This window comes from Dasypus novemcinctus, chromosome 12 (genome assembly GCF_030445035.2).
Source record: "Dasypus novemcinctus isolate mDasNov1 chromosome 12, mDasNov1.1.hap2, whole genome shotgun sequence".
Lineage (NCBI taxonomy): Eukaryota > Metazoa > Chordata > Mammalia > Cingulata > Dasypodidae > Dasypus > Dasypus novemcinctus.
The window spans coordinates 57,603,679-57,631,151 of record NC_080684.1 but is presented as its reverse complement, the minus strand read 5'-3'; the positions used below and the strand labels follow the sequence as shown (position 1 = coordinate 57,631,151).

Sequence of the window (27,473 nt, the reverse complement as noted above, 5' to 3'; positions counted from 1 at the left end):
TATCCGGAGATATTTGATTCTGTGTTATGTATATGGAAAACTTCAAACCAATTTATCTAACAATAGAAAAGAAATAATTACGTTACACCACAACTACTGGTTTAAAATAATTGTGTTGCAGTATTAAAAACATGAGCTACTGAGAGGAAAAGGAATATAAATTTCTGTGTACACAATGTAAAACCCAGAAAATATGTGGGACAAGACTGGACTAGAACACAAAATAACAGTTGTGATAGAGTGGTGGGTTATGTATTAGATTATTTTTCTGTTTTTTTTTTTTTTTTTACTTTATTTCCTTTATTAGAGTAAAAAGAAAATGCACCTACATCACATACAAGTGATCTGAGCCTTTTTCGATCCTGGGTTAAAGGAGGGAGGAATTGCAAAGAGTATGGAGGGTTTAGGTTGCTCGCTCCTCTGAGCCCTCTCCCTGCACAGCCACCTCCCTGCACAGCCACCTGTCAACTTCTAACCGCTGACCCCTGGGATCAACCTGCTATGCTATAGGAAGACAATGGGTCCTCCTCTTCCTCCACATCTCACTTGTCCTGAATAGGGTAACTTTCTTCATCAAACTTACCAGTTTTGCGAATTGGGTCTCCTGAAGTATGGTTTATGTTTGGCTGTTGGTGCCAGTGAGAAAGAGTAGTGCGGTTAAGTTTGCTAGCATTATGGAAGAGGAGTTCAGATATGAATGTTGAAATAAATAATGGAATATGAATAATAGAAGCCAGTTAAATATAATAGGTCTGCTCATAGGAAAAGAATCACAAGTGATGCCAGGCATCTAAAAAGTTCCTGTCAAGTGTCGGTAGTTAAGATAACAAGGAATGAAAAATTTATCTCCTTGACCCAGAATTTGCTCATGATGCTAATTAGGGACCCCCAAGCCCAGCTTCCTGTAGTAGAGCAGAGCCACTCTGCCTTCATGCCCTCTACCATACCTTCAGCATGGACAGAAAACCCTCCAAACAAAGCAAAAACAAAAACAAAAAACCCAGAAACAAATACAAAACACTCTTCTTCTGAGAACTGTCATTTCTCGCAAGTTCCTTTAGCAGTGTGTCTTTGAAAGCAGGGAATATAGTTCTGTAAAACTTCATTTTATGAATATGATCTGTAAAATTTCAATTAATCTTGATAAACAATCTTTTATTCTCATGAAAAAATAAGACTGGGGGAAATAAAGGAGTAATTACATAAACAACCAGAGGATATTTTTAATTATTAATGAAAAGGTCTAAACATCTATGATAACACAATAAAAAGTACAAAAGGTAGAAGAAACTACACTCTACATACATGTCCATTCACCTTTAGCCTATCTCAGATCACAGGTTATGGAATGATTAATTCTGAATTCAAATTTTAACAAAGGAATGAATAGTTTATGAAATAAATATAATAACATAAAAATAAGAATATTCTACACAAAATTTTTTAAGTCAAAATAGTAGATTTGAAACATAAAATCACTTCACTTCTTTTTCAAAATAACAATAACCCAGCTTCATGGGAATTCCTAGGTATTTGGCATTACATACAAAACAACTTTCATGTTAAATGTCTGTTAAAATACATTAAAATGGAACACTTTAATATTTATAAGTGAAGAAAACTGGTGGTTGGTTGACTTAGTTGACAAGAAAAAGATAAAAATAATTTAGCCCACAGGAGTTAACAATTCAGCATATATGGTTTTTAACTGAATTAATTGAATAATCTGGTTGTTTTTTTTTTTTTTGTCTTCAGACAAAAGAAATGCCAGGATTGACAAGTCCTTTGGTTTGTAGAAAGGTTATATCTACTACAGATAATTTTGTAGATCTTTTAAAGATATACTGTCAGTTTCCTATGATTTTATATAGGTTACATTTAAAAATAAAATTACCTAAGAGTGTGATTTTAATTTTTAGGATATAAAATTACTTTTCAAAGGTTTAAAATTCTTTCGAATTAAAATGACAATTAAATGATTAATACTATAAAAAAGATTCTCAGAAGAACAAATATTAGGCAAAATTGATTACATGCTATTTGTGGAGATGTTTTCCCCTTCGGATTCCAGTATGGATAGTCTATCAATAAAACAGAAGAACTCAGTTTATTTTCAAGTGGAGAATGAAATTGAATCAATACTGAAATATTTTGATACGTACCTTTGAGTACTTCACGTTCTGGATTTCCTAAAAGAGAAAAAAAATAATATTACAAAATGAAAAGCAAAGCATATCTTGATTTTCTGACTTTTTAAATAAGACAATAAAGTTAGAAAAATATGTTTGACTTTTTACCTTAAGAAAATGAAAGCTTCCCCCCAAATCCCACAATCCTTACAAATGTTTATGATGTCCCCTACTAACAATGTCATGTCAGCAAGTATTTCCAAAATGCCGGCTGTGCAGTAAGAAGAAATTGAGGGAAATGGATGTGGCTCAACCAATTATGCTCCCATCTACCATATAGGAGGTTCGGGGTTTGGTGCCCAGGGCCACCTGGTAAGGGCAAGCTGGCCCATGATGGGAGCTGGCCCACATGGAGTGCCGGAGCATGCAGGAAAGCTGCCCCATACAAGAGTTCTGGCCAGCGGGGAGAGCTGGCACAGGAAGATGATGCAACAAGAGACATGGAGAGAAAATAAGAAGGTGTAGCAGAACAGGGAGCTGAGGTGGCGCAAGAGAGTGATCGCCTCTTTCCCACTCCAAAGGTCCCAGGATCGGTACCCAAAGCCACCTAATGAGAATGCAAGTAGACACAGAAGGACACACAGCAAATGGACAGAGAGAGCAAACAATGGGAGAATGGGGAAAGGGGAGAAGTAAAAATAAATCTTTAAACCAAAAAAAGAAGAAATTGAAGCATTTTAAGAAGAGTGATTTGATCTGATTTTATGTAAAACAGTTTGGAGGGGAGACTGCATTAGTTCAGATAAGAAATTACTTGCATTCAATGTAGGAAGGGAAAGTGGCAGGAATGTATTATTGATGTATTTATATCCCTGACTAGAAAAGTTTTGCAAATAAGAGATACACAATTTTCTAACTACCTTGAATGAAATCTGAAATCAAAGCTACCATATTTTTAGCACATTATTAAATTGATTTAAATGTATAGGCCATAATTGGACATTTTGATGAATTGTTACAGTGCAAGCACACCCATGTTAAAGTGTAGGTTAAGAAATTCCTTTTGGTGTCCACTTCCAATCAGTAACTCATCTTTCTTCTCCAAAGGTAGCTGTTTTCTTGATTACTCCAAGGCACACTTAAGTTTTGCCTCATTTTGAACTTTATATAAATGGATTCAATATGCATTGTTTTTGTGTGTTTTCTTCGTTGGTATCACATACAAATCGTCTCCTCTCTCCACCCATTTCACTCAACCAATTTATACTTCATTCTTAAAAAAAAAACAACCAACTTTATTCTGAAAACCGAAGGACTGGTGATGGAAGAGAAGCATGTTAAGTACAAATTATAGTTAATTTGGGCACTGATTAATGTATTAATTCTGAATGAATCTCTATTCTAATAGTAGCTAGTAATTGCAGGTGAATGGAAGTAAATACAAATAAGAAACATTTCAACAAATAGCTTTTTTCAGTGTAGCAGGAAACTGGATTGCAGTTGTTACCTCACTCCTTTCTCTTCTTTAGCTCAAAAGGAAAATAATCAGTGAGGAAGGGCGGGACCATCTGAGTTTAAGTATGATAATTCGTGAAAAATGACATATCACCGTATAGTAGCACCCAATTCTTGTCTATAAGTTCTCTATAAACAAAAGAAACCAAGTTTTAAAATAAATTTATGGAAACTTTACTCTTCAAATGGAATGTTCAGATTTTTTTTTCTTTTTCACTCTTTTTTTTTTTTGCTTACGGCAGAGGTTCTGTGTGCAATTTTCTCCTGTGCACACGGAGCAGGATACTCCACTTTTGTAGGGCAACGCTTTTGGATAATTTCCTCTGTAAAAAAAGAAAAAGAATAATTAGCCAAATGTACATACATTTATGCAAGTTGTTTAGGTCACTCACTAAGTCATGAATGTTGAAAAGGAAACTACTGACAACTTTTGTCTCAATTTTATGTTCACTTGTTCCATAAAAAGAACTATTAAATTTGTTCTATTCAGGGTGTACCTAAATTGTGTGGCAGTTATATTCTTGAATATTTTAGAGAACATCAGTGAGATGTGAACCCAATGTAATTATGCACGTGATAGCCACAAAGTGCTTACCATAAACACTATGATTAATCCTTGTTTTTGTAAAAGGAATAAGTAAAATTTAATTGCAAATCACAACATATACTTTATTGTTTAATTAAAAAGTAATATACTTAATAAGGATTATTATTTGATGATGTACCAAAAAGACGTAGCAGCTATGATGCCTGTTTTTCAATAATAAAAACCAATGTATTTTAATAAATCTTTTTTGTTTTCAGAAAACTTACAAGTGTATATTTAAACATTAAAAAGTATGTAAAGAAAAACACATTAATGATGTGAGACTTTGTCAACAACAAAATATTTCTATATGCTCAAAAGAGAATAAGTGATTTGATAAAACAATACAAACTAAAAGAAAAATGTTATACCTAAAAATGTTATTTGTATAAAGACAAGTTTATATATACTGAATTTTACTATTTCAGTAACTAAAAGTAATAATTTCACTCCTTAGTTTATCAGTGAAAGCATCGACTATATATATTTAATTAGTATAGTCAAAATTGTGTGAGACTCTTGGAAATGAAGTATGGAAGAACAGCTATACTGACTCTCCCACTGACCATACTTTAAAATGATGAACAATGGGAAGTGGACTTGGCCCAGTGGTTAGGGCGTCCATCTACCACATGGGAGGTCCGTGGTTCAAACCCCAAGCCTCCTTGACCCATGTGGAGCTGGCCCATGTGCAGTGCTGATGCGCGCAAGGAGTGCCCTGCCATGCAGGGGTGCCCCCCGGCGTTGGGGAGCCCCATGCTCAAGGAGTGCGCCCCATGCTCAAGGAGTGCGCCCCATAAGGAGAGCCGCCCAGCACAAAAGAAAGTGCAGCCTGCCCAAGAATGGCGCCAAACACACAGAGAGCTGACACAACAAGATGATGCAAAAAAAGAAACACAGATTCTCGTGCAGCTGACAACAACAGAAGCGGACAAAGAAGAACATGCAGCAACTGGGGTGGGCGGGGGGGGGGGATAAATAAATTTAAAAAAATTTAAAAAAATAAAAAAAAATAAAATGAACAAAATATATTTTTAAAAATTCATAAATGTGTTGGTAGGAGAATCAGGAATATTAGGTTAACACCTAAAGGGAGGTGGTAATCCAGAGAAGAAACTAAAGGAAAAATGGTATTTCAAACCCTAGCGCTTAGTACAGGGGTTCTATTTTATTTTATTTTTATTTTATTTTATTATTTTATTTCTATCCTCCATGTTGTCTGCTCTCTGTGTCCATTCACTGTGTGTTCTTCTGTGTCTGCTTGTATTCTCATTAGGTGACTCTGGGTACCGATCCTGGAACCTTCCAGGGTGGAGAGAAGCGATCACTCTCTTGCACCACTTCAGCTTTCTGTTCTGCTACATCTTCTTACTTTCTCTCCTCCGTGTCTCTTGTTGCATCATCTTGCTGCACCAGCTCTCTGCATCAGCTGGCACTCCTGTCTGGGGCAGCATTCCCACACAGGGTGACACTCCCGTGCCGGGTGGCATTCCCAGGTGGGCCAGCTCACCGCGTGGGCCAGCTTGCCCTCCCCAGGAGGCCCTGAGTATCAAACCCTGGACCTCCCATATGGTAGACAGGAACCCAGCTGCTTGATCCACATCCATTTCCAGGACAGAGGTTCTTAACCAGAGGGTCCATGAGTTTGAAATTGAAAATTCAACCTATTATCTTTATTTTCTCTGACCTCTAATTGAAATGTAGCATTTCCTTCACTCATGAATGTATGCAATAAATTATAGTAGTATTCATTTCACCTGACTGGCAAAGGGTCCGTGGAACAAAAAAAGGTTATGAACCCCTGGCTTAGTGGTAAGAAACCTTCAATAAAAAAGTGCAATTATAAAACAACTCTTACATGAGGTTGCAGTCCACATTAACATTCTCTGGTCTCAAACTCCAAGTCTAGGATTTAGTTAAAAGTCATTCCATAGTAGTGCCCAGGTGTCTGCCAGAGGCTAGGGTAAATTGTCTGGAAAAAATGTGTTAAATTTATAGCTGGAATCAGCAAGAAATGATGTTCTAACAATACTGATTCTTCCAAATCATGAACAATGTACATCCATCTAATTATTTATGTCTTTGTTATTTTCTCTCATGAATATTACCTTGTTTTCTGTATATAGGTCTTCTGCCATATTTATCCTTAAGTATTTTATATTTCTTGAAATTGATGTAAATGGTATTGTTTTAATTTACTATCTGAAGGTACATAACTAGTATATGGACATACAATTGATTTATTTTTAGGAGGTATTGGGGCTTGAACCCAGGATCTCATACATGGGAAGCAGGCACTCAACCACTGAGCTACACAGCTCCCCATACAACTGATTTTTGTATATTGATTCATACCTGAAAAATTGCTAACTGTACTTATTAGTGCTAGAAGAATTTTTGTAGATTCCATTGGATTTTCTATATATTTTGGTAGTAAGGAAGACATGGCCCAAAGACCAAATGTGGCCTGTTGACTGTTATGTGCAGACACCCAGGTAAGAATTGTTTTGTTTTTTTTAAACATCTTTAAAAGGTTATTATAAACAAAACAATAAACAAAGAAGACTATGTGAAAAAGACTGTATCTGACACACAAAGCCTAAAATATTTACTGTCTGGCACATTACAGAAAAAGAGTTTTACCTTTGGGTGTAGTGTTAGCAAGGTATTTCATAGATGCCCTTTAGGAGATTGAAGAAATTCTTAGTTTGATGAGAGCTTTTATGAGGAATGAATGCAGGACTTTTTCTGAGTCTATTGAGATGACCGTATGTTCATTATTTTTAGATTTGTTAATATGGTAAATTACTTTGATTGATTTTTGTATGTTAAACCAGTCCTGCATTCCTGAAATAAAGCCCACTTGGTTATGCTTTATTATGCTGTTAATTCATTGTTGAATTTAATTGCTAAAGCTTGTTTAAAACGTTTGCCCCTATATTTTTCAGAGATATTGCTCTGTAGTTTTCTATTAAGCTTATCTATTTCTCCCTTGTAATTTGTATCTTTTTAGGACATCTCATCTAAGTTGTCAAATTAATTGGTATAATACTGTTTATAATATTCCCTTATTTTCCTTTTAATATCTGTAGTATCTGTAGTGCTATCACCTCTCTAATTCCAAGTATTGTTGATTTGTATCTTTTTTTCCTAAAAAAATTAATTTGAGATGATCAATTTTAATGATCAAATCATTATTTTCAGTTTCACTCATTTTCTCTATAATTTTTCAGTTTCCTATTTAATTGATTTCTGGTTTGATTTTTATTATTTTATTTAACCTGCTTACTTTCAGTTTAATATTCTTTCCTTTTTCTAGTTTATTAAGATGGGAGATGATATCATTTTGAGACCAATCTCCTTTTCTACCTTGTGGTTTAAGTGCCATAAAATTTCCCCTAAGTACTGCTTTAGAGGCATCCACACATTCTGATATATATACTTTTTTCATTCAGTTCTAAATACTGAGGATTTTCCAATGTTTTTTTTTGTTGTTCATTTCTAATTTAATCCCATTGTGGTTATAGAGCATACTTTGTATGATTTTAGTCCCTTTAAATTGATTAAGACTTGTGCTATGACCTGCAATATGGTTTATCTTTGCAAATATTCCATGTGGATTTGAAAAGAATGTATATTCTGTTGTTTGGTGGTGTGTTATACAAATGTCAATCAGGTCAAATTTTATTGGTAGTGTTGTTCAAGTTTTCTATAACTGTACTGACTTTCTGTGTACTTGTTATTTATATTATTGAGACAGGGTATTGAAATCTATGACTATAATTGGATTTGTCCTCTTCTCATAGTTCTATTGATTTTTGTTTCATGTAATTTGAAGCCCTCTTATTAGCTGCATAAACATTTAGGACTTTTATGTCATGTTGATTAACTGGTCCTATTATTATTATTAAATGACCCTCTTTAATCCTGGTAATATTCTTTGCACTGAAATCTACTTTGATATTAATATAGCTGCTTTCTTTGAACTCATGTTAGCATAGCAAAACTTTCCATTATTTTATTTTTAATCTATATGGTCTTTATATTTAAAGTGTGTTTCTTGTAGCCAATATATAGTTGAGTCTTTCTTTTCTAACTGCACAACCTCGGTCTTTGGGATGTTCATACCATTTACATTTTGTGCTATTATTGATATGGTTAGGTTTGAGAGTATCTTCTTAGCTATTCTATTCATGCCATCTAGTCTTTATTCCCCTTTGCCCTTTGGATGAAAAGAAAATTTTAAAAAATTATTTTATCTCTTTTGTTATTTTAGAGGCTATTTTAGGGTTTATAGTATATATCTTAACTTTACATAGACAAGTAAAATTATCCCCCTTCTCAAAGCATATATGAATTTTAAAGTAGTATACTTCAATTTTTCCCTCCAGCATTTATGCTATAGTTATCATGGATTTTAATTTACCTATGATCTAAACCTCGTAGTGCATTGCTATTATGTTTAAACAATTACCTTTGAAAGAGAATTAAATAACAAGAAAACACATATATGTTTACCCATGTAGTTAAAATTTCTGGTGCTCTGAAAATGTCTTTATTTCACCTTTATTATAAAAATATTTTCATTGGGTATGGGATTTTAGGTTGGCAGTTTTTTTTTCTTTCAGTATTTAAAGATACTGCTTCACTGTCTTCTCTGCATCATTTCCAGTGAGAAACCTGCTATAATCTTCAACTTTGTTCCTCTGTATGAAACATGTCTTTGTTCTTTGACAGCTTTTAAGATTTCTCTTTGTTATCAATTTGAAATTTTGATTATAAAATGCACTGGTGTAGTTTTATTCCTGTTTCTTTTGAGGTTTGTTAAGCTTCTTCAATCAGTGTGGATATAATTCTCATTAAGTTTGGAAAGTTTAGGGCAATATATTTTCAAATATTTTTTGCTGTACTCTCCCTTTCAGGAATATCAATTCCCACTTGACATTGTCTCACAGTTCACTGATGCTCTTTCTATCTTTTAGGATTCTATTTCCATGTTGTTCATTGAGAATAATTTATATTTTCATGCATTTGAATTCGTTATTCTTTTATTCTGTGATATTTAGTCTTCCATTAATCCTACCAGCTTTAGCCTGACATTGTAGGTTTGTCCTTTTAATATCTTCCATATCTCTACTTAACTTTTGAAAATAGGGAATACAGTTATAATTACTATTTCAATTTCTTTCTCTGCTAATTGTAACACCTGTGTCAATTTTGATTGGTTGATGATTCTTTTCATTCTAGGTCTTATTTTCCTGGCTCTTTGCATGCATGATAGTAATTGATTGAATGACAGATATAGGAAATTTTAAGTGCTGGATATTTTGTATTCCCATCAATCTTCTTGACCTTTTTTTCTGGGATTCTGTTAAGTTACTTGGAGATATATCGATCCTTTTGGATTTTACTTTTATGCATTGTTATATGGGTCTGGCACAATTGAGGGCTAATTATCTCCCATAGGCTGGTGGGATCAGGCACTGTTCCTGGCCCTGTGTGAGTGCCAGGCACTATTTCTTCTAATCCTTTCAGTTGGTTCTTCCCCAGGTCTCATTTAGCTTCTTTACATATATGCACTCATTAATACACCACTGAGTGTTTAAGGAGACCCTGAACAGACTGCCAGGGTTCTCACTATGTGTATGTGTGTTTTTTTTCTTTGGTACTCTGTTCCATTAACTTGAGCTGTACTGATCTCCCTGCATCTCAGGAAAAGGTTTAGGTCTTCAACTCAAGGACTCTGCCAACTTCTACCTCATTTCTCTCTCTGCTGTGGACTGAAACTCCCTCAAGACAGTAAGCTGGAACAATTACAGGGCTGACCTTATGATTAGTATCGCACAGGTAGTCTTCATTTATCAAAAATATACCTGTTTCTTTAGCATAAAATCCTATTTTGGAAATAATTGTTAACATTTAAACATTTAAAAAATTTAAAATATTTGTAATAACAAAATAACTTACGGTGGTGCGTAGTCACATGCAAAAAGTCCAGTATTTGCTCCCCCAAGTGTAGGACAAATTGTAACTGCACAACCAACTTTATAAGATTTGGCCCAAACTACCTATAAGGAAAATGTATTTTTTAAACAATAAAATTGCAAAACAACTCATGCAGGCAAAGTATTATGGGAACAGGCATATTTTTCATGCTAGCAAAAAATAAATGTACATAAATATTTAATGTCTATAAAGTCTTTTTCTAATTTCTAATATTTAGTTTCAAACAATTATTTTGATAATGATTCTCTCATGAAGGTTGCCTAATTAGTTTTTTCTCACTGGTAATAATTTTCTCATAAATCAAAAATAATTTTTAATGCTTAAAGTGTACTAGTTTTTGAAAAGATAGTATACAGAACATCTTTTCAGAGTATTTCAACTTGCTATCCTTGGTTCCTTATGAGGAAGCCTATATCATTTTGAGGTTTAATTTCAAGGGCTTTAAACCCTTTTCTTATGTCTGGATGCAACCTGGTCTGCTGGAATGTGGAAATTTCCACAGTAAAGCAGTATAGGCAAAAATAATTTTATTAGGTATTTTTTAGAATCGTTTCTGTTGGAGGTGATGAGAGATATAGGAAGTTGTCGCTATATAAGCAATTACCACTTATATAAACTACCAACAAGAAACTTAGGTCCATCTGGAGTGAAAAACATAAGAGAAACCATATTTTAAAATTGAGAGATGATATTCTGGAAATGAAGTTTAAGTATAAAGTCTAAAAATTTGATTATCTACTCTCCAAAATATAGCGATATCTAAACACATATTACAAATTTTTCATGTTTATGGAAATATTTTGGTTATCAAATTTTAGATATATCCACATCAAATGTATTTGTTGCAGATTGAATTTAAGAGTTTTTAGGCATATATCATTTTATCTGTCAAATATACCAAAGGAAAACATCTTAGAGATGGAAATAACCCAAGAAATGACATCTCTTTATTTTGAATTCGAATAACAAAATAAAAGATGTTAACTGATTCATTGCATAATTTTTAAGAGTCCTAAGGCTATGAATCCATTGTTTTCTATCAGTTTAGGCTGCCTGTCTATTAAAGTTAATGCTATAAAAGTTGTCTTGCAATCAAAATGAGCACAAATAAAAACTTATAAATAAAATGTCAAATATTTACCTGTTTATAATGGCTACACTCTCTGGAACATGAATTTTTATTAAAATTATAAAATGTACTTTCATTATACCAAGAAATAATGGGAATGCTTGCTTTAAAGGTGCCTATTTCCCCAATCCAGATATTTTCTCCAACATAGTGAAAATTTGGATGGCAAAGATTTGGTTTGCTTGAACAGGGATTATTTTTGAATTTGCAGCTCTTTGTCCATGCTTTAGCAGTCTTTGCTAAAGCTTCATCCCAAGTCTGAAAGACAAAAATATTTTAAATTGAATTGTATATATGTAAAGTTTAAAGTTATTTTAATAATTTCAATATATTAAATTAGTTTCAACTTATTTTAATAATATACAGCTTTTCTTTGTTATTTATTATGTCCACACTCATTTCTTTTTAGTTCTGTTTCAGAAACACTTATTTAGTCCCAATCTACAAGAATACACCTTTGTATTTCCTGTACCTAACAGAAGTCCTGGTCCATTAGAGGCACTCAACAAATATATGTTTGTGATAAAAATAAGTCAGAGTTCAGAGTCTAGTAATTCAGAAGGTCATGCAAATATATAATTAAAGGATGAATGCTCATTTTAAATTAAAAAACAATCTCATAATTCAATGGAATTTCCCTAATTTGTTCAGGTATCTACAAAAATGCCCTATAATCATCATCAATATATAATGATAAAATATTAAAAGCTTTCCCCCTAGACTGGAGTGAAACAAGATGGCTGCCCTCATATTTCTATTTATCACTGTCTTGAAGTCACATAGTATAGCAAAGTATGTGAGATTTAAATATATAATCAGGGAAGCAGATTTGGCTCAACGGACGGAGCATCCGCCTACCACATGGGAGGTCCAGGTTTCAAACTCAGGGCCTCCTGATCTGTGTGGTGAGCTGGTCCACACACAGTGCTGATGCACATAAGGAGTGTCCTGCCATGCAGAGGTGTGCCCTGTCAGGACAGCCGCCCAGTGGGAAAAAAGTGCAGCCTGCCTAGTAGTGGTGCCACACACACACAGAGCTGATGCAGCAAGATGATGAAACAAAATGAGACACAGATTCCCAGTGCCGCTGACAAGAATACAAGCAGACACAGAAGAACACACAGCGAATGGATACAGAGAGCAGACAACTGTGGGGGAGGCAGGAAAGGGGAGAGAAATAAATAAAAAATAAATTAAAAAAAAAATATATATATATAATCAAAAGTTATAAAATGTATAATATTGTGATGACATGCTTGAATACATATAAAATCCAAATGAATCCACAAATAAAACAATGAGAAATAAGTGAATTTATCAAATTTGCCAGATATAAGGTCATTATAAAAAGTCAGTTTTATTTCCATATACACTCTACAAACAAATATCAAGGACCCATCAATAAATCTAACTGATTATATGGATCTTGACATAGAAAACACAAAGCAAAATTGAAAGAAAAATGTAAAAGACAAATAAATGGAGGGATATAAAAGATTCATGAACTGGAAGATTCAATATTGTGAAGAATATTTGATCTTTATATTAAACGCATTTCTAATCAAAATTCAAGTAGCTTTATTTTTGGTGGTAATTGATAATATGGAAATGCAGAGGGCCAAAAATAGCTAAGATAATCTTTAAAAGGTAAAACAAAGCCAGAAGATTTACTTTATCAGATATTGAGACATTGTAAAACTACATGAAGACTTTCTGGACTGGCTCAAGGTTAGATGAATAACTAAATGGAACAGAATAAAGAGTCCAGAAACACCTAATTTATTACAAAAGTGGCAATGTCTTCATGTAGCTATTATTGGCAAAATGATTTTTAATCTTTTTTTGAACATTATAGATTCATAAGAAGTTGTAAAAATAGTATATAGAGGTGTTGCATAAACTTCACCCATAAGACCCATAAGGTCTTATGCAACTAAAGTACAATACCAAAATCAAGAGATTTTTATTTTAATTTTAAAAGTTGAAATAAAATTTACTTTTTAAAAAATAAAAAATTTACATTGGTACAATCTGCAGACCTTATTAAGTAAAGTTCCATTTATTGACTTCATTTTTTTGGCTCATGCTTTTGGTGTCACGTCTAATCAAAGTAACCTATCCTAGTAGGATACCTCATCTACCCCTAGGTCATGAAAATTTTTCTACATTGTTTTCTCCTAAAAGTTTTATAGTTTTACATTTTACAATTAAATCTTTGGTTCATTTTGATTTAATTGTCATATAAGTTATAAGGTTTAGGGTGGAATTCATCTTTTTGCTTAAGGATGTCAAATTGCCCTAGCACCATACGTAGGTGATCCTTTCTCCATTGCATCTATTTTGCAACTCTGTTATAAATGTTATAATCCTTTGAGCTTATCTGTGGGAGTTTATTTCTTGGTTCCTTTCACTGTTTCACTGATCGATGTGTCAGTCCCTTCACCAATACTGCACTGTCTTGATTACTGTAGCTATAAAATAAATTGTAAAATTAGATAATGATTCCTAAATTTTATTCTTTTCCAAAATTCTTTAGCTATTCTAGTTCATTTGCACATTCAAATAAATGTTAAAGCAAATTTGTCTAATATACAAAAACCCTTGTGGGAATTTTGATAGTAATTTTATTAAACCTATAGGTAATATTGAAGAGAACTGATATCTTTACTTGGTGTTCTAATGCATGAACACAGCACATTTCTCCATTCTGATAAAATACTGAAGAATATTTCATCAGTATTTTATAGTTCTCAGCATACAATTCCTGAACATATTTTGTTACATTTTATATCTAAGAATTTCTTTTTTAGTGACAGTAAATAACATAGCGTTTTTAATTTATTTTCTATGTGCTCACTACTAGTTTTTTTTCATTTTAGCAGTTTTTAATGGAAGTTGTAAATAAGATTCTTTTATTCCTGATCTTCTCGATTGTTTCTTCCTTTAAGCTGCTGTTTTCCTTTCCTACTTGGTGAGATCTTGCTTTATGTTCAAGGATCTCTTTGCAGTCTTTGTTCAGCTTTAGCTTGGTGATAATCAAATTGCTGGGGTCAATGCCCTCATGTACAGCTGTGCCATTAACTTTCTCCTGTTGCACCTGTTCAGTGTAGATGACTTACTCCTTCATGTAAACCTGGACTACTTTGCCTATTAGCTGAACCTCGTAGTGTCCTAACACAACTTGAACTTTGTCATCTTTTTGGATAGTCATGGACTATTGTATTTCTATCTCAGCTCCTTGGAAAGAGGGGAAGACAGCCTTCCAGTGAGTGTGGGAAAATGCATTGAAATATCTTTCATGGTCCTTGCTCTGATCAATAGCCACAAAGGGATTGAACTTCATTTTGGCTGCTTTGGTGATGGCTGCAAAAGGGAAAAAAATAATTACTATTTTTGCATGTTGACCTTGTATCCTGTGAATTTACTGCAATCATGTATTAGTTCCACGAAATTTTGTACATATTCCTTGGGACTTTCTACATAGACTATCATGTCATCTGCAATAGGGACAGTTGTATTTCTTCCTTCACAATCTGTATGCCTTTCCTTTCCTTTCTTTCTGGCCTTATTGTGCTGGCTACCACTTCAAGTGTATATTCAAACAGTCTTCCCCATCTTAGAAGAAAGGATTCAGTCATTTGCCATTAACTATTATGCTACCTGTAGGTATTTTGTAGAAGTTCTTTAGCAAATTGATAATGTTCCCTTCTCTGCTCAGAGTTTTATTTTATTTTATCATGAATGGGCATCAAACTTTGTCAAATGCCTTTTCTCTAACAATCAGTATGATATGTGTTTTCTTTTTTTTTAAGACCTATTTTTATTTATTTTCCCTCATCCCCTCATTGTTTGCATTTGCTGTGTCTGTTTATTGTGTGCTGGTCTTCTCTTCAGGAGTTACTGGGAACCTCCAATGTGGGAGGGAGGCATTTTATCACCTGAGCCTCCTCTGCTTCCTGCTTTGCCGTGTCTCTCATTATGTTTTTCCTCATGTCTCTTGTTGCATCATCTTGCTGTGTTAGCTCACCATGCCTGCCCATTGCATTGGCATGCTGTCTTGCAGGTTTTCTTTAGGAGGCACTGGAACTGAATCTGGGACCTCCCATGTGGTAGGCAGGAGCTTAATTGCTTGAGCCACATTCTCTTCCTGTTTTCTTCTTTAACTTGCTAATATAAGGTTGACTCCATTGATTGATTTTTCTAATATTGTACCAGCCTAAACCTCAACTGTTTGTGATGAATAATTTTTTAAAATAAAATTTTATTGAAGTATATCATTCATGCATTAATATACATAATAGGAATATAGTAAAATTTGTGGATATATAAAACAAACATGTATATCATTATAAAAAGCTAACATACATCTCCCCACCACCAACACCTTGCAATGTTGTGAAACATTTGTTACAAATGCTGAAAGAACACTGTCAAAATATTTCTAATTATAGCCCATATATTTGATTCACTTTTTTCATTTTGAAAACAATTTATTAAAGTATATCATCCATACATGAACACACAAAAGTAATAAATGTATAGCAAAAGTTGTGAACTTTCAAAACTGAATAATTATTTTTATATATTATTGGATTTAACTTGCTAATATTTTGTTGGTGATTTTTGCATCTACATCAATGAATTGGAAATAGCACTTGAAGGTATATTTTGACAAGTTGAAGAGGAAGACTATAATCCTTAACAAAGAATTATAGTGAATAAACCAACAAAGAAATATAAAATGATATTATAAAAAAAATACTGAATTAAGCCAAAAGAAGTTGGAAGAGGCAGGATGGGTTGCCCCCTAGAGCTTTCTGAGGGAACTCAGCCCTGCTGTCACCTGGATTTTGGACTTTTGGCCTCTAAACTATGAAAGGATTAAGTTCTATTGTTTTAAGCCACCAAGTTGTTGTAATTTCTTATGGTAATTCTAGGAAACTAACACAGATACAAAAGACTTGAATAACTCTACCACCCAATTTGACCTATGTCACATTTATTGAACATTCTACCTTAAAACAACAGAACATATATTTTTTCATATGTACAAGAAACATTTATCAAGATGGTCCATATTCTAGGCTATAACATGTCTCAATACATTTAAAATAATTCAAGTCATACAAGGAATACTCTCAGACAAACATGGATTTAAGTAACAAATACAAAAAGGTGTCTGGATAATTTCTAAATATATGGAAAATAAATAACACGGTGATAAATAACATATGGGTCAAATAAGATATCAAAAGGGAAATCAGAAAGTAGTTTGACCTGAATGAAAATGAAACCCAGTACAAAATTTGTGGTATGCTGCTCAAAGAGTACTTAGAGGAAAATTGATAGCACCAATTCCTGTATTAGGAGAGAAGGAAGGGCTCAAATCAATAACTTTAGCTCCCACCTCAAAACCCAAGAAAAAGAAGAACAGGTTAAACCTAAAGAAAACAGGACAGTAATCAATGAAATATTTAACAAAAAATAGAGAAAATCAATGGAAATAAAAACTCATTCATTGAAAAGATTAATAAAATTGATAACTATATTAATCAGCCAAAGAGGTGCTGATACAAAATAGCAGAAATCTGTTGGCTTTTATAAAGGGTATTTATTTGGGGTAGAAGCTTATAGTTATCAGGCCATAAAGCATAAGTTACCTCCCTCACCAAAGTCTATTGCCTTGTGTTGGGGCAAGATGGCTGCCAAAGTTTGCCAAATGTTCAGGCTTTTTGTGTTCTTCCCCTCTCAGGGCTCCATTTCTCTCTGAGCTCAGATGCTGTGCTGTTTCTACATGGTCAGCTGTAGACTATTAGGTGAACAGCTTTGTCTCTTTCCCTGGGGCTTCTGCCATGTCTAAGGAGCTGTCTCTATCCCTCTGTGTTCTTTTCCTGTGTGTTCACTTCCTGGGCTCCAGCTCAAAAATTCCCCACTCTGTCCTTTGCCATGTTTTTATCTGTGAGTCCCCGCCCCTTGGTGGGGCAATGCCCTACTGCCCTGCCCAATCTAAGTCCTAATCATAGTTAAATCAATTAAAAGTGATACCTCTGAGAGATCAGTTTACAAACATAATCCAATAACTATTTTTGGAATTCATAAACAATCCAAACTGCTACAATAACCTATACCCAGACTGGTCAGGAAAAAAAGAGAAAAGATGCAAATTCTTAACATCAGAAATGAGAGAAGTGACATTTCATATTCTTAATTATTTTAACTTATTTGTTCTCTTATGAGGTTAAAATCATTATCTATGATTGTCTATTTCTCCCTTTACTTAAGTCAATTTTTGTATTTTTCAGAATGTTATTATATTTACATTAAGGATTTTTGTGTCTTTTATTGAATTGTGTCTTTTATCATATCTAAATGATACTTTTTTATCTCTGAAATACACTTTTTGTTTTAAAATCTACTTTTAAAAATATTATTAATATAGCCACAACTCCTTAATTATATATAGGGTTTATATGATATGTATTTTTCCATTCTTTTGGCTTGATCCTGTCTGTGACCTTCTATTTAAAGTGATTGCCTTACAAAAAGCTTTATTCCAATCTGGCAATCTCTGTTTTTAATTATTTGAGAAAGAAATGCCTTTAATGACTGTTGTTTTTTTGTTTGTTTGTTTTAACACTTCAGCCCTTTAAAATTATCATTCCATTGTCTCCTTTTTTCCATTTTGTTTGATGAGAATTCAGCATCATTCATATTTATGTTTTACTCAATAAAGTATATCATTTTTGCTTCCTCTGGCTCCTTTAGGATTTTATATTATAATCTCCAGCAGTTTGACCCTGATGTGCCTACATGTGGTCATTCTTGTATTTATCCTGGTTGAGGTTTTTTTTTTTTAATTTTAAATTTTAAACTTATTTTGAAATACTTTCACACTTACAGGACAGTTACAAAGATAAAGCATACTACATACATAGAACTGCAATATTCCCCTTTCCCCCCAGATAACCAGATCCATCAATTTTAACATTTACCACATTTTCTGTATCATTCATCTATGTATCCATCAACCTACCAATCCATCTATTTATCTATCAATATATTTTCTGAAATCTTGAGTGTAGGCTGGTTACATCATATTCCTTGTACACTTAATACTGCCATATTCAGGAACAAGGATATTCACTTACAGATGCACCTTAAATACAGTTATCAAGTTCAATAAATTTAGTATTGATATAAAGCTTATAGTCTATAGTCTGTTTTTCATATGTCCCAATAATATCCCTTAGAGCCTTCTCTCCTCCCTTGTTAGTTTCCACCCAGGATCATGTATTGCATTTAATTGTATTGTCTTTAGTTGCTTTGTTTTTTAATTGTGGGAACATAAATACAACATAAACTTTCCCATCTCAACCAGTCACAAGCATTTCATTCAGTCGGATCAATCACATTTATTATGTTGCAGTATCTTCACAACCTTTACTAAACTTTCCTATCTTACCATAGAGAAACCCTACACCCATTTTATATTAGCACCTCATTCCCCTTATCCCATGACCCTGGCAATATGTATTTTTATTTGTCTCTATGAGCTTGCATATTAGCTGATATTTTAGTTGTAGTTGGGTCTTATATTTAATGTTATAAATCTATAAAAATCTCCTTTGCTTTGATACCAACTTAACTTCAATAGTATATATAATCTATGTTCTTACATTCCTCTTTCCTCCCATCTTTATATAGTTCTTGTCACTACCCACTAATTTATCATTACAACTATGTCTTTGCCTTTTAGATTCTGTAGGAAGTAAAAAGTGGAGTTACAAACCAAAAAATACAAGAGTACTGGCATTTATAATTACCCCTGTCATTACCCTTACCAGAGATCTGTATTTCTTCATATGGCTTTAATATATTGTCTATTGTCCTTTTCTTTCAACCTGCAGAGCTCTCTTAAGCATGTCTTGTAGGGCCAGTTTAGTGGTGATGAACTTCCTCAACTTTTGTTTATCTGTGAATGTCTTCAACTCACCCTCATTTTTGAAAGACAGTTTTGTCAGGATAAAATTCTTGGCTGGCAGTTTTTTGCTTTCAGTACTTTTAATCTTATTGAGTCTTCCTTGTCATTAACATGTTGATTCACTCTTGCAGCAGAATTCTCTTTATCTCTGGCATTTGACAGTTTGATTATAATATGCTGCAGTTTGGGTATTTTGTGGTGTATCCTGTTTGGAGTAGGCTGAATGTCTTGGATATGAATATTCATGTCTTTCATTAAATTTGGTAAATTTTCAGCCATTATTTCTTTGAATATTCTCTCTGTCCCTTTTTCATCTACTTCTGGGATTCTCACAATGTGTATATTGGTATGCTTGATGGTGTCCCGCAGGTTTCTCAGGCTCTCTTTACTTTCCTTCATTCTTTGTTCCTTCCCCTCAGACAGGATGTTTTCAATTGTCTTATCTTCAAGTGCACTGATTCTTTCAGCTCCAAGCTGTTGAATTCCTCTAGGGAATATATAATTTCTGTTACTGTGGTCTTTGGCTCTATTTGGTTCCTTTTTGTAATCTCCATCTCTCTATTGATATTTACTTTATTTTCATCTATTTTTTCCTGATATCCTTTAGTTCTTTGTCCATGTTTTCCTTTTAGCTCCTTGAGCATATTTAAGGCCATTTTTAAAAAAAGTCTTTGGTTTTTCCAAGTCCTCTGCATTGCTGGTTAATGCTTTAATTTTGTCTTTTGCCTGGACCATTACTTCCTGTTTGTTTTGTAGTCTTTTGTTGAAACCTGGATATTCTCATAATTGAATGATGTGTTGTTGCTGGAATTTAGACTATGATGCTTATGCTCTTTAAGTTTATATCCAGCTAGTGTTATGGAAAAAAAAACACCTTTCTTAGTCTTTGCAGATCGACCTAGGCAAGAGTCTTCAGGGTTTCTCCATACAATGAGTTGAGAGACTAGCTCAAAGGAGCCTCCCTGATCCTTTTGGTGCCTGCATTTTGTCCTGGGCATGCACATATGGCCCTAGGAATTCCCTTGTTTACATAGTTCTGCATGTTTCCTCTTCCCTAGGAAACTTTCCTCACAGTCCCAGGCACTGCACTCTGTGTTCTACAGCTAGCAATCCCTTGTTCTGGTTAGTAAGACTTGTCTGTTCTCTCACAGTATTCTGTAGGAGCACTCTGTGAACTGATATCTATATGCAGGGCTAGTTCCTCAGGCCACTACCAGACAGATTGGGCCAGACATACATGCTCCCAATATGTCTACAAGGGTTTCTTTGCTCTCTCCAGAACAGGACCATATCTCTGAACTGGGAGCATGAACCAGCTCCATGCTGAGCCAATGAGTGGTGGGGGAGGGGCCTTTCAGGGCACCACAACATCCTATCACTCTTTTTTAAAAAGGAGGTACCAGGGATTGAACCCAGGACCTCATACATGGAAAGCAGGTGCTCAACCACTGAGCTACATTCACTCCCCTACCGCTTTTTTAAAAATTAATTTATTGAAGTATATCTTTCATATATAAACATACATAAACAATAAGTGTATAATAATAGTTGTGAACTTACAAAACAAACATATATAACATTATACAGAACTCTCATAACTCACCCTACCACCGATAACTTGCATTGTTTTTAAACCTTTTTAAATAACGATTAAAGCGCATTGTCAAAATACTACTAACCAAAGGATTTTCCCCCCAACCAACCCTATTATTATTATCTTTATATCATTTATATATGAACATACATGAACAATTAAGTGTATAGTAAAAGTTGTGAATTTACAAAGCAAACATGCATAACATCATACAGGGGTCCCATACATCAACCCTCCACCAAATCCTTGCATTGTCATGAGACATTTGTTACAAATTATGAAAGAATATTGTCAAAATATTATTGCTAATCATAGTCATTATCTTACATTTGGTATATTTTACCCCCAAACCACCCTATTATTATTTTTTAAATATATTTATTATGACAGAAGTTGTAAACATATAAAAAATCATGCATATGTGCAGAATTCTCAAACACCACCCCTCCATCAACACACCACACTGTAGTGGAACATTTGCTACAGATAAGATAATATCATCTGATTGTTACCATGTCCATAGTGTACATTTGGCTCACATTTTCCATACTGCCCCATTACCAGCACAGTACATCTTTCACATAGATGGAAGAATATCATATTATTACTACTAACCACAGTCCATATGTCACTCCAGCTGTATTTTTTGCATGCTTCTCCACATTCCCAACACCCTGCAGTAGTGATGTACATTTGCTCTAGCTCACAAAGGACACTCTTGCATCTGTACCATCAACCACAATTCTCATCCACTTCCTGCTTTACTGTGCTATTCAGTTCCTAGATTATTCTCTAACATTCTGTCAATTGGCATTTACATACTTAGACTACCATTTTCAGCCACATACCCATTTATAAACTAGCTGTTACTCACTATGTGTTACCATCCATTCTATGTATTTCCACACTTTTACAGTAAAGCTAATTAAAATTTCTACATACATTAAACATAGTAGCCCACTCAGTCCTTCTCTTATCTCCTTTAAGAATCCACCACCTACCACCAGGTCTTAAAGATATTTTCCAATAATTTCTTCTACAAGTTTTATGATTCTTGTTTGTTTTTTTTTTTTAGTTTTTTGATCCATTTTGAGTTACTTTTTGATAAGGTGTGAGATAGGGGTCCTCCTTCCTTCTTTCAACTATGGATGTCCAATTCTTTCAGCACCATTTGTTGAATGGACTGTTCTGACCAAGCTGTGTGGGTTTGACAGGCTAGTCAAAAATCACTTGACCATACCTGTGAGGGTCTGCTTCTGAACCATAAATTTGATTCCATTGGTCTATGTGTCTGTCTTTATGCCAGTACCATGCTGTTTTTACCACTATAGCTAGGTAATATGATTTAAAGTCAGGAGATGAGGGTTCACTTTTCCTTTTTATGATGGTTCTGGCTATTCAGGACCCCTTACCCTTCCAAATAAATTTGATGATTATGTTTTCAATTTTTTTAATGCTGGTGGAATTTTTATCATGATTGCATTGAATATGTGTATCAATTTGAGTAGAATTGACATCTTAATTATATTTAATCTTCCAATCCCTGAACATGTAATGTTCTTCCAGTTATTTAGCTTTTTGAACATTGTTCAATGTTTCCAACATTGAATTGTAGTTTTCTGAATACAAGTGCTTTACATTGATGGTTAAGTTTATACCTGACTATTTGACTTTTATCTATCATATTTTATTTCCACCACTCTTTTGACACTTTTAGTTACTTTTATTGACATAATCTTCATTTGTAGACTCTCTTCCAGGCCCCTCTCTCTTGTCTTTTCTTTTCAGGCTCTAGCACATCCTTTAGTATTTCCTGAAAATCTGGTCTCTTGCTTAGAAATCCTCTCAGTTTCTGTTTATCTGTGAATATTCTAATCTCACCCTCATTTCTGAAGGACAGTTTTGCTAGATATAAGATTCTTGGCTGGAAGTTTTTCTCTCATAATATCTTAAATATATGAGACCACTGTCTTCTTGCCTCCATGGTTTCTGGTGAGAAATCAGCGCTAATTCTTTTTGGGTATCCCTTACATGGTATCATTGCTTTTTTCTTGCTGTTCTCAGAATTCTCTCTTTGTCTTTGGCATTTGACATTCTGATGAGTATGTGTCTCAGTGTTGGTCTATTTGGATTTTTTTGGATGGGAGTTTGTTGTGATTTTTTGACGTGGATATCTATGTCCTTCAATAGGGTTGGAAAATTTTCTACCATTATTTCTTCAAATATTCCTTCTGCCCCTTTTCCTTTCTCTTCTCCTTCTTGGACACCCCTGACACATATGTTTGTATGCCTTTTGCTGTCATTTAGTTTCCTAAGAACTTGTTCAATTTTTCCCATTCTTTTCTTCATCTATTCTTTTGTGTGTTCACATCCAGAGGCCATGAATTCGAGCTCACCAATATTTTCTTCTGCTTCCTCAAATCTGCTATTATATGACTCCAGTGTATTTTTAATTTAATCTATTGCACCTTTCATTCCCATAAGATCCGCTATTTTTCTATGTATGCTTTCAAATTCTTCTTTGTGATCATCCAATGTCTACTTAATATCCTTAATCTCTTTAGCCGTCTCATTGAATTTATTAAAGAGGTTTGTTTGAACATCGATAATTAGTTTTCTCAACTCCTTTTTATCATCTGGAGGCTTATCTTATTCCTTTAACTGGGCCATATTCCTTTAACTGGGCCATAGTTTCCTGTTTCTTGGTGTAGATTGTAAATTTTGGTTTATGTCTTGGCATCTGGATTACTAGAATATTTATTCTGGGTGCAGTTTTTTCTCTTTAGTTTAAGGCTTCCTGCCCTTTCTCCCTTGTTGGCTGTGCAGTAGGAGCCAAGGATGTAATTGTTGCTATAAGCTGTGGAGGCTCAAGCTGTCCTCATTGCACCAGGGACTAATGAAGCTTTTCCCAACTTTCACCCTTTTCAGGCAAAGGAACAGAGTCAAAGCTGTGTGGAAAAACCCAAGTCATGCAGGTCTAGACTGTAGCAGCCCAGAGAGACTAATGTAGCTTCACACCCCTTTTTCCCCTGCCTGGGGAGGAGATGGAACTGCAGGTGTGGGCAGCAATCTATACAGTGCGGGTCCAAGATAACCATAGTTGCCCTGGTATACTTCTGATTTTCAGGCTGTGCCAGCCAAAGGTACCTGCAGTTACCTGGATAGGCTGGTGCAGGGCCCACCAGCCTCCTCCCTGCCAGAGGAAGGGTGGAAGCCTAGTCTAGGGCTACAGGCTGATCTGGGTGAAAGAAACTGGTTCCTACCATCACTGTGATTTTTGGCCAGTCTGGCTTTCACTCAGCCTGGGGGTGGAGTCAAAATGGTGGCCACTGGCACTCTCTGCTTTCCAGGCCTAATCCCAGTTTCCTGACACTGGCACTTAACTCTGAAAAATTTCCAAGAAAAATGGCAAACAAGGAGGATTAGTCTGCTTTTGTATTTCCTCCATGCTACCCACACACAACCAATAGAAGGTTGGCTTGTTTTTCTTTAGCTTCACAAACTCCTTGGCCTATGACAGAATTGGTGTTTCTGCTTTCCAATACCTCCTACCTCCACAACTTCCCCCGTGATGGAAACAGTGCACTCTGAAATCTAGTTTATATAGATTACTTTGCATTCACTTATTCAATGAATTTAAAGAAAAGATGATTTCTTTTTAGTTTTTAGTTTTTGTTTTTTAAGTGTTTTCTCATTGTTACCACAGGGTTAATAGCACTTTGTGAATTTCTACATTCTACTTAGTGTCTTCTTTGTGATTTAAACCCATTTAGGTAGTCCATTTCTTTCTGGTATGTCAACAATATCTCAGATTCATCTTGCAGATTTTCTGTCCAGGATCTGCATTCATTGATTTCTCCAAAGAATCTAATTTCTTTTTGTGAAAAAAACATGAGTGAAATTAATCCTCCTTGCTAATGGGTTATCATTGCTTCTATAGTTCTCTATAGTTTCTTAAATAATACTATTTAAGAGAAAAAAAAATCCTTAGTTTATAGAAAACTATGATTTTAGTACAAAACAAATACCATACTGTGGGTTGGTTCAAACCATAAGAATTAATTGGTTCATGGCTTTGAGCCTAGAGAAGTCCAAAATTGAGGCATCAGCAACATGATGCTTTCTCCCAAAGACTGTGGTACTCTGGGGCTGGCTGCTGGCAATCCTTGGTCCTTTGCTTTTTCATAATACAGCAATGCTTGTGATAGAATCTTCTCTTTTCTCCTCTGGGTTCCATTGACTTCCAATTTCTGGCTTCTCCCTGTGGTTTATCTTTCTGTGTCCAATTTTCTTTGCTTATAAGGACTTAAGCCATATGGATTAAGGCTCATCCTCATTCAGTTTGGGCACACCTTAACTAATAACATCTTCAAAGGTACAGTTTACAAATGAATTCATACCTGAACATGCCTTTTGTGGGGGACTTAATATACCCCAACACTAATACTTCAACTTTAATTTCATATTGCAGATTTTTTATTTCTTTGTATTCTTTTCTCACTTTTCTTTTATGCTGAAATTCTTGATTCCTAAATATAGGCCTAATTACCTTTTTTGCTTTATCACTCTATATAAAATAAAATTCAAAGGACATCACCATCATCACTACTAAAATCAACATTTCTGAATTCATTTTAAGACTTATTTTTAGTTAGTTTTGACTTCAGAGTATATTGCATTAAAAGTGTACAGTTCAAACACTGTATTTCAAAGTCATATAATTTTTTAAGGAGCATATACCACCTTGACACACTATCAGGCTTATTTTTAAAAATTTGTTTTTAAGGGATACTTTTCCTTTTTCTTACGCTTTTAAAATTATGTAAAACTTTTATATGTTTACAAAGTCACCACATAACAAATCCATGCCCTTGATTGCTCTAACCTGTTGGAAATTAGTACATTGTATATATTAAAGTATTTTTTAAAAATTCTGCATTAATGAGATCAGTTTATTTTGTTTAATAGAGTATTTTCAAAACATATTTGAGACCCTATCCCTTAAAAAAACCTTTTCCCAAACAGCAGAATAATGCTATTTTGAACTTAGTGCCTGAGTTGTGATTTCATAGTTATTTCCATTTTATTTTCTGTTGGATAGAAAGGAAGAAAGCTGGAATACATAGAAGAATTACAATATGTCTATATCTGTATAGCATTTAAGAAAGACTAAAGCGGGAAACGGACTTGGCCCAGTGGTTAGGGCGTCTGTCTATCACATGGGAGGTCTGCGGTTCAAACCCCGGGCCTCCTTGACCCGTGTGGAGCTGGCCCATGGGCAGTGCTGATTCGCAAGGAGTGCCCTGCCACGCAGGGGTGTCCCCCCCCCGCGTAGGGGAGCCCCATGCGCAAGGAGTGCTCCCATAAGGAGAGCCCCCCAGCAGGAAACAAAGTGCAGCCTGCCCAGCAATGGCGCTGCCCACATTTCCCGGGCCGCTGACTGACGACAACAGAAGTGGACAAAGAAACAATGCGCAGCAAATAGACACAGAGAACAGATAAGGGGGGGGTGGGGGTGGGGGGGTGGGGATTAAATAAATAAATCTTTAAAAAAAGAAAAAAAAAAGGCTAAAGTGATCAACATTTATGTTAAAGATATATTTACATGCCAGAAAAAGTTATAATGCAGGGGAAATTTCTAGTAAAACAATTTATAATTAAGAGTTTTAAAAAATGTAAATTTTACAGATTATTAATAATTTTATGCTTGTTAGGCTAATTCTTCAATAGAATGCTCTTTTGCCTTATTGTCTACAAAATGATGGAGGTCTACAAAAGACAAAAAAACAGTTCAGTGCTTTTGGAATTTAATTACACACATTTTTCATGAAAACACTAATCTGATACTGTTCATATGTTGATGTCATTGTTCACATACTTCTGGAATTTTTAATCCTATATATGTGTTGTTTCAGCCTTGGTTTAATAAGATGTAAAAATAAGTAGTGGAACAAAGGTCTCCATCCCTGTGCTATTTCTTTTATAAAAACAATTGGTTATATGAGATAGGAAACGTTAGCCAAGATGGGGGGGGTGTTGTAAAAAGTAGGTGTAAACTTAATTGATGCAAACCAAGACATATGCAAATATAATACCATCCCCTATACCTTATCCCCACCCCCAAACAGAGCTAAATCTAGACAAGGAACTGCTTCAAGTGTTTTTCTTTTTTTTCATCCATTACCCATCATTTTTCTGAAGGAGACAGCAAAGGTATGATTTTTTTAAAGCTATATTCCTTAAACTGGACTGAATTCATACAAATGAGTCCATCATACTTAGAGAACAGATACCAGAGGATGAACTAGAGAAACAGGAGCCCAGTCTCAGTTCTTTCTCACCATGTATCTCATGTCGGAGGCTGTGGGTGAGACTTTGCTACGGAGATCATTGTGGGTCTGGACGCACTCGTCTATAAAGCTCTGGTCTGAGATGGATGGGACTTGAGGAGAACATCTACTGGTTACTAAACACAGACCTAAGATCCATAAACAACTTAATTTCTTCCTCAGCGCCATGGTGGGAAGCGAAGG

The 27,473-nt window shown here is 34.5% G+C and overlaps 1 protein-coding gene across 2 annotated transcripts; it reads right to left on the bottom strand.

Moving 5' to 3' along the window:
- Nucleotides 1-1,134: 1,134 nt before the first annotated feature.
- On the bottom strand, nt 1,135-27,473 carry GLIPR1L1 (GLIPR1 like 1). 2 transcript variants are annotated; one of them, XM_058309238.2, is made up of 6 exons: nt 27,282-27,473; nt 11,378-11,623; nt 10,198-10,298; nt 3,882-3,967; nt 2,163-2,189; nt 1,135-2,081 (listed from the first exon to the last, which is right to left on the bottom strand). In XM_058309238.2, the coding sequence occupies exons 1-6, from the start codon at nt 27,456-27,458 to the stop codon at nt 1,972-1,974; spliced, it is 747 nt and encodes a 248-aa protein (XP_058165221.1). In that variant the 5' UTR covers nt 27,459-27,473; the 3' UTR covers nt 1,135-1,971. The 2 variants fall into 2 exon arrangements, with proteins under 2 accessions (XP_058165221.1, XP_058165222.1); XM_058309239.2 differs by lacking the exons at nt 1,135-2,081; nt 2,163-2,189 and adding an exon at nt 3,686-3,773.